The following is an 8411-nucleotide window of genomic DNA, read 5'->3' as shown; positions in this document are numbered from 1 at the left end:
TCACAGCTGGAAAAGAAACATTCGAGGCGGTAGTGAGATGAGAAGTTAAATTAAAGGAAAGCAGGAAATCATGAGAAAAAAACATGTGCTTCCTTTTTTGTCAAGTAGAACTTATAGGGCCTAGCTTTTCAAAGCTGAATTTTGATTGATTGTTATCAGCATACGTCTTGTATAAATCCTTAGTATGTTCATTTGTTATATAAGCCTACTGTTCATTTTTGTACATTTTATAGCATACTGTATGGTATGATAGATTATGCATCTTCAATCTGTAAATGTGTTACATTAACGCACATCTTTACTATCTCCCCACACACAAATATTCTCTGCACCCATACTTAATACTGTGAATTTTTTTATTCTAATTTTTCTATTTTATATTATGTCTCTTGACTTTTGCACTGTAGGCTATTAGAAGAGTTCATTTGTAAAAACGGATAAAAGCCATTCTATGTAAATACTACTACTACTACTACTACTACTACTACTACTACTAATAATAATAATAATAATAATAATAATAATAATAATAATAATAATAATTAAGTCAACATTAGTTTAATCGGTATTCCCTTGTGCACAATAATAATAAGAACATGATTTATGAAGAAGAAAAAATAGATCTCTTATCAAAACCTGATCAAAACAATATCAAAACCAATTTTAATGATAGCCTATTTCCTGGATTAGACACACTCGAATAACATGATTTAGTAAAATTAATATAAACGGAGATATCTGTTTTTGCAAATGAACCCTTCATTTATCGGTCCAAAACAGACACATTCCTTGAAGTCTACGTGCAAACATTCTTGGCGATAGTTTCTGATTTATGACATTTCCGAACGCACTTGAACGTAACATAACATATGTAACGTGCTCTTGGCCGCGCCCCTTTATAGTAGGGCGGGGGAAAGGCCATCGTTTGGTTTTTGTTGATTTTGAAAGTTACACAAGCAAGAGAGATGAGGTTTTACAACAAGGACGGTTTCGCAACTGTACTCAAGGCTTCATGCTGACATTCTTCACTCACTTCCACCGGTTAACGTTACACCTGTGGCAACAGAGCTTTCTTTCAAGGGATTATTACAGAAATATATCACAAACATTCAATCTGGAAATCATTTGACATACTCGTACACGCCTTCTCTCTTTCGACCATAACCGTGAAAGAAACACGCTTTTTTTTCGCGTTTCACAATCCTCTTTGAGTGATGTGGCCAGAAATTATTGGGAGTATACCGGTTTACTAACGTGATTGTCTCGGTCGTCGCAAACATTAGCCTACAGACATCAGGCTCCGGTGCGTTTATACCGCTTATATTGGGGACAAGTGTGGCCAGTGAGGTTTTCTTTTATTTCAGCCATGGAGTTGAGTTCAGTGATATTAACCACCGGGAGCTCCGTCGGATTTTTCAGACTCGTCAACGTTGTGGTCAGAAAACTGCCCATGCCTGAATCTGCCTGCAGGAATGCATGGAAATGGAGAAATATATCTACATCATTCATGCACAGTTTTATCACTGCGATATGGGCAGTGCTTTGGTGAGTTAAACTGAACAAAAACTGTTTTAATGAAGTCAGGATCATTGGGAATAAAACGGTGTTGATGTGGTTTTAGATATTATATATATATATGTATGATTATTTGGTTTAAATATATTTTGCCTTCATTTTAGGTTCTTTGACTTTTTATTAGGCTGTTGTTGACCGACTTGATTTTCGCCATGCTGCTTGACCAGACCCATTTAGCCTACCAGTATTCATATTATTACATATAACATTAGCCTATAGATAGCATCGATTTAAATATGATGTAGTGGAAGCTTATGACCAGCACTGATAACCCAATTATCTGCATTAAAGTTGACTTTGTTAAATGTAAAGATATGACTCTGAAGGGGGCTCGGATAGCTAAGTTGGGTAGAGCGGGCGCCCATATATAGAGACTATTACTCCTCGACGCAGCAGGCCCGGGTTCGACTCCGACTTGCGGCCCTTTGCTGCATGTCATTCCCCCTCTCTCTCTCTCTCTCTCTCTCTCCCCTTTCGTGCTTTCAGCTGTCCTGTCAAAAATAAAGGCTGAAAAAGCCCAAAAAATAATCTTTAAAAAAAAGATATCACTCTGAAGTTCCTCAAACTGTAAAATAAACAATTGAAATGATTTATCTGAACTTGTGTGTTTTATCTTTTCAGCTTCTTCCTTCACCCACAGATGGCTGAAGATTTGATAGCAACTCACTCTGTGTTTTCTCATGCTTTGGTGTCTTTTTCTATCGGTGAGTAGCTTGTCAGCACTTCTACAGTGTTCAATTACAAATTGTGTGCTGTGTCTGAATGGGCTGGGTGGTGGTGGAGGGGAGGGCTAGAGAGAGTGCGCCCATAGGTGCTGCCATCGTAAGGGGAAATGAGGAAATTACATTATCCATCCCAGCTAGTCTCCTTTTTAGTTCATGTAAAACATTTTTTAACCAGCTGATACAAGTCTTAACTTGACACGTATTGATTAGTTTAATCAGTTGGATAAGATACATTTAATATACAGTATCTCACAAAAGTGAGTACACCCCTCACATTTTAGTAAATATTTCATTATATCTTTTAATGGGACAACACTGAAGAAATTACACTTTGCTACAATGTAAAGTATTAAGTGTACAGCTTGTATAGCAGTGTAAATGTGCTGTCCCCTCAAAATAACTCAACACACAGCCATTAATGTCTAAACCGCTGGCAACAAAAGTGAGTACACCCCTATGTTAAATTCCCATAGAGGCAGGCAGATTTTTATTTTTAAAGGCCAGTTATTTCATGGATCCAGGATACTATGCATCCTGATAAAGTTCCCTTGGCCTTTGGAATTAAAATAGCCCCACATCATCACATACCCTTCACCATACCTAGAGATTGGCATGGGGTACTTTCCATAAAATCATCTCTCAATGCAAATCAAACCAGCTATTAGGCTAACCGACATAAAACCATGCCAATGTCTAGGTATGGTGAAGGGTATGTGATGATGTGGGGCTATTTTAATTCCAAAGGTCAAGGGGACTTTATCAGGATGCATAGTATCCTGGATCCATGAAATAACTGGCTTTTAAAAATAAAAATCTGCCTGCCTCTATGGGAATTTAACATAGGGGTGTACTCACTTTTGTTGCCAGCGGTTTAGACATTAATCGCTGTGTGTTGAGTTTTATTGAGGGGACAGCACATTTACACTCTTATACAAACTGTACACTTAATACTTTACATTGTAGCAAAGTGTAATTTCTTCAGTGTTGTCCCATTAAAAGATATAATGAAATATTTACTAAAATGTGAGGGGTGTACTCACTTTTGTGAGATACTTTACATGAACACTGTGTTTGCATTACCTGAAGTAACATGGAAAGCAGATTCTCTGTAAGAGTGGGGCAGACCTGTTGAACTGAGCCTTTTTACACATCAGTGCCACCCTGAATGCTCAATGAATTAGCTGTTGGTATGCTCTATTTCTTAAGTACCGTCATCGTTTCTGCAATTCACTGACATCTTTAATATTTACCATATTGTAGTTAAAGGACAATTCCGGCGCAAAACGAACCTAGGGGTTATTAACTGATGTGTACCTACCCTGTCGCTCTCTAGGACATGTTTTCATGCTAATCGAATGAGTTTGGAGCTTTAACGAGGCTACCGCAGACCGCTGGTTAGCTTGAAATGCTAGTATTTGGGGCATGGGGACACTGAAATTAAATCGCTATTTAATACCACTAAAAAGGCTCAAAATATCACCACACTTTAACGTTAGCATAATTTGGGTCCCTAAATGTGAACCGAAGCATTGACAACGTTGTAAGTGTACAGATAGTTTATTAAAAAGATAGATTATAAAGACAGTCACGTTCATGTTTACTTGCGGGAGCCATCTTGGAAACCAGTCATGACTAGTCAAACGCCGTGCAACGTGGAATCTCCATATACAGTATGGGAATTCCCATAGACTGTATATAAGAAGGGAATTCCACGTTGCATCGCATGAATTGGATTTGCTTGATTTAATTAAGATTTCTCAAACCTAAGTTTGCATGCAACCCCACATTCGTAAAATAGCAACTATAACGTTTTTTAACTTTTTCCTCAATAATCCTTAAAGTATTCCAGAGCAACTAATAGCACGTGAGCCCTCTTAAATCCACAAATGTATTGGATCCTGGTCAGTAAACAAGAGCTCACCAAAGATTCCCAGGATGTTTGACATTCTTTCAGGAAGCCCAGCCCTGGACGCTGGCAAAGCAAGGGGCAGTTTCTGTATGTGAAAATCAATGGGGGGCATTATTGTCAGTCTTTGGCACCAGGCGTTACCCTGTACTGTATTGTGATATCACCAAGTCAGTAACTGCGCAAAGAGTCAGTTAATTAATGCGAGCAGTGCACGTCAGATGCCAGTGGTAACAGAAAGAGGAGTAATTCACGCAAAAACAAGTGGAGTGCTTCTCCTGTTCCCTCCCACTAGAGATGTGGTGTGATTCTGAGGCCTCAGCAAGCTGGAGTGAGGAGTTTTGTGCATTCAGCCCAGCTCGCTGTGATACCACGCTGCAAACCTCGCAGTGACATGCCTTAAATTATTCTCCACTTGTTGAATGAAGACCTTGTTCAATGCCTCAAACAGCGTCTTGCAGAGGAACCCAACTACAATTAACTGTTCATGTGTGGAATACTTTTGTCATCACGTGCCATTAACACTCTCTACATTTTCCATGTTGTTATGAATAACCAATTTAAAGAATAATTATCTCTACCTGTGTTGTTCCACCCATAGAATGGAATAGTAAGTTACCTCCAATACAGAAAAAAAAGATAGTGAGTAAGTATTGCTCGGGCACATTTTGTTGATATAGTGTAAAGATGTTTTCATAATGCAGCTATGCAAGTCAGCTTTACACAGACCGCAGAAACAAAATAGCCACAGTAGAAAGATGTTTACATGCCGCTGTAACTTGGCAGGTATCAGACTAAGCCAGGTGTCTTAATCAGGTTTCTTTACTTAACTGAGCTATTCCAACAGAGACGAAATGTTCAGCCTGAAACCCATTTGTTTGACGAACTGGCGTCATCTCCACAGGATCTTGAATGGAAATAAGCAAATGAATTGCTTTGGAGGATTTCACTAGAAATCATTTTTTTCTTTGGTCGATTGCCAATAGAAAGTCCAGTAGTAGTCCTAGTAGTATCATATTCCTTTGTTCTTACTGTCACTCCTCATTCCACCTGTATGTTTTTAATACAAAGGTGTCAAACAGTGGTAAATTAATCATTATAAAAAACCAAGAAAAGAGATGTCAGTTAATTGGCATTTTTATTTACAGCGTCACATGCGGCTTCAATTGGCTATTTATGGCTAAACTTGACCCAAACTCTTTTTGGAAAACTACATTGGTGTGGAGTTCCCCTGTTCATTGCTCACTTCTATGGAGACCAGAAAATGCAAATAAACCAATTAAATGCTTGATGGCAATCTTTTGATAATAATTTGTAATGCGGCTGGTAGCAAGTACATTTGTTTATGGTGAGACAAACCCAAACATGTCGCCACATTGACCAAAGGGTCCTGGTGTAAAATTTCCAACACAGTGAGGTTAATTCCAGTCTCACAATGCCCCTGAGCTCCCTCGCACCCCTTCGTCCCCATCCTCAGCACTTCATTATTTTTTCGAGCATTGTGAATAGCTGTCACCATGGATACAGCAAGTGGTGGGGAAGGGGTGGGGTTGGTGGATATGAATAGCCCCTCTCCAGGACACATCTTGGTTGCCATCGCTGTCGTCATGGAAGCAGGGTCACACTTGAAATGCTCGAGGCTTCTCTTGTCAAATAAATCTGTTAGGCTTTTGTTGATTAATGAATTGCTGAACCTAAAACCTAAACATGTCATTAATATTGGCTAAATGCTCTCGGTCCTCACAGGTTACTTCATCAATGACTTCCTCGACATGGTGGTGAACCAGAAGCTGAGTCAGTCCTGGGAGCTTCTCTTTCATCACATTGTGGTAGGTCTTTCAAACATTATGGTCACAGGTAAAAATAATCTATATACAATAGTTTTATACAGTCTATGGGTCCAACATTTTGGCCAAAGATGTTTCATCTTGACCGTCACTGACAGACACTTTGGTATCTCTGTAAGAAATCCTTTACCTGTAGCCTACCTACCACCCCGATATATTAAATTGCTCATATTATGCTTATTGGCTTTTTCCCTTACCTTTATTGTGTTATGTCTTTTTTTGTGCATGTTATAGGTTTACAAAGTAAAAAAGCCTAAAGTCCACCCCAAAGGGACTTACCATCTCCAACAGAAAACACTGTTCACAAACTGCTCCAAACAGCTCTATTGTAGTCCAGCCTTAACTTCCGTGACAAATGTGCGTCACTAGCATGGCACGCCCTCATACTCTGCTTCTGACTGGCTAGTAGTCCTTACCTAGCTACTGCGCATATGCGACTCCCAACAAAGATGGAATAGAAGTGAGATGCCTCACTCTGTAGCTAAAACAGAGAGCTCAACACACAGGGTGAAAAGAGGAGCTGCAGAAATGTGCGGTACAACAAAAATATTCTGTTTTTTGAAAATCAAACCATGTAAACCTATTCTGGTACAACCTCTAAATACAATTATGAACCTGAAGATGAGCATAATATGAGCACTTTAAATATTCAGTAGTCACTGCACAGATAAACTAAACTAAAAACCCCAGCGCACCTGTCAGAAGCACATACATGGGAAAGGCAAAATACCCGTCTTTCTTGTCCAGTGACAAAGGGCAAGTGAGGGAGGAACAGTGAGACTAACCCTAACCCATTCCAGTCTGACAGCCCCCCAGCCAAGCATTCAAACTTCTTTCATGCCTTGAGAACGTTGAACTCCACCCGGCTAGTCCCTTGCCAACCACTTAACCACATGTAACTGTTTCCAGCAGATTCCCAGTCATCTTCATGACATGGCGACCTTCAGCTGAGAGATATTTTCCTGAGGGAAGAACAGGTCAGATCAGTTAACCCATCCCATATGAGAAGCTGCCTAGGTCAAAATTGAATACTTATTATGCACATACGTGCATAATCTAATGCATATTGTTACAACGCTAAGCTAACCTGGGCTCGTAGAACAACAAAACACACAGCTACAAAAGGCTAACCTAGCTCGTAACATTTATTATATTATACTGTATATTATATTTTAAACACTATGGAAAATGACCTGAAGTGTAAATATAGAACTATATCCTGATTGAATATTTTCTCTTTACGCTTATGGCAGCGTGACCCACCTCCAAGACTGTGCTAATGTTGTGTATTGCTTCCTGTTGCTAAGCTCTCATCTTGTTATTGTAGTGTACTACTCACCAAACGAGAGCTGTTTGTCTAGATTTTTTTCCTGACAGGATAGAAGTGGATGTGTACTGTACAGCAGCCCCGATTTATGTGTGTGTTTGGGTGTTAAAGCAGCCATATTATGCTCATTTTCAGGTTCAGAATTGTATTTTAAGGTTGTACCAGAATAGGTTTACATGGTTTAATTTTCAAAAAACACCATATTGTTGTTGTACTGCAGTACTCTCTCTCACTGCTGCAGCTCCTCTTTTCAGCTGGTCTCTGTTTTAGCTACAGAGTGAGACCTCTTTTCTTCTTCTTCTTCTGTACTATCTTTGATTGCACTGCACATGCCCAGTAGCTCAGATGTAGATCATGTCAGCTAGCTAGCTTCATAGACAGTAAAAGAAAGGCTGTTTCTACAACTTTGGTCAGTTACAAGGCAGGATTAGCTGGGAGACTTCTAAATGAGGGCGCACATGTAAGTAGTTCTTTTGTAGATTATGGTGAACTTGTGTGTGTTGTAGCAGTGCTTTGCTATTGAGAACGAGGTAGCATGCTAGCGTTAGCATGCTAGCGTTAGCATGCTAGTGTTAGCATTAGCGTTAGCATGCTAACGCTACGAGCTAATGGTTGTGGTTAGCCTGCTCGTCTCTGGGTGAGCTGTTCAAAATCGGCACGGCTTGTGACGTCACAAGCCGTGCCGATTTTGAACAGCTCACCCAGAGACTGAAGGCAGGACACATTCAGAAACCGTATCTCACTCTAAACAGCATGGATGGATTTTTATCAAAGTTTGTATGTGTGTGGAAGCACCAGAGACACAACATAACACCCCAAATCCCAGAAAAAGTGATTTTTTCATAATATGGGCACTTTAACGCAGGCGTGTTTTCAACCCAATATATGTGGAAATATTTCTCTGCAGTATTAAGAAATCAGGCCACTGAGGACGTGGCTCGTGCTGCGTAAGGAAAAAAGCATATTGCATGCGGACATTCTGGGTTACAGATTTGTAAATGAAAGACATGTTTAAAATGGTTGTTTACTTT

At 39.6% G+C, this 8411-nt stretch overlaps 1 protein-coding gene across 2 annotated transcripts in view; it reads left to right on the top strand.

Annotated features, from left to right (window-relative positions):
• The first annotated feature begins 911 nt into the window (after nt 1–911).
• tlcd2 (TLC domain containing 2) overlaps nt 912–8411 on the top strand; it is a 31003-nt gene continuing 23503 nt past the window's right edge. Inside the window, exons 1-3 of one of the 2 annotated variants that reach the window (XM_036001315.1) lie at nt 912–1545; nt 2197–2279; nt 5953–6035. In XM_036001315.1, the coding sequence (XP_035857208.1) occupies nt 1367–1545; nt 2197–2279; nt 5953–6035 (345 nt within the window). In that variant the 5' untranslated portion in view covers nt 912–1366. The remainder of the gene's footprint in view (nt 1546–2196; nt 2280–5952; nt 6036–8411) is intronic. The other variant, XM_036001314.1, reaches the window with a different exon arrangement.

This window comes from Sander lucioperca, chromosome 5 (assembly GCF_008315115.2).
Source record: "Sander lucioperca isolate FBNREF2018 chromosome 5, SLUC_FBN_1.2, whole genome shotgun sequence".
Taxonomy (NCBI): domain Eukaryota; kingdom Metazoa; phylum Chordata; class Actinopteri; order Perciformes; family Percidae; genus Sander; species Sander lucioperca.
Note: the sequence above shows the minus strand (reverse complement) of the source record. Positions and strands in the feature narration are given on the sequence as shown.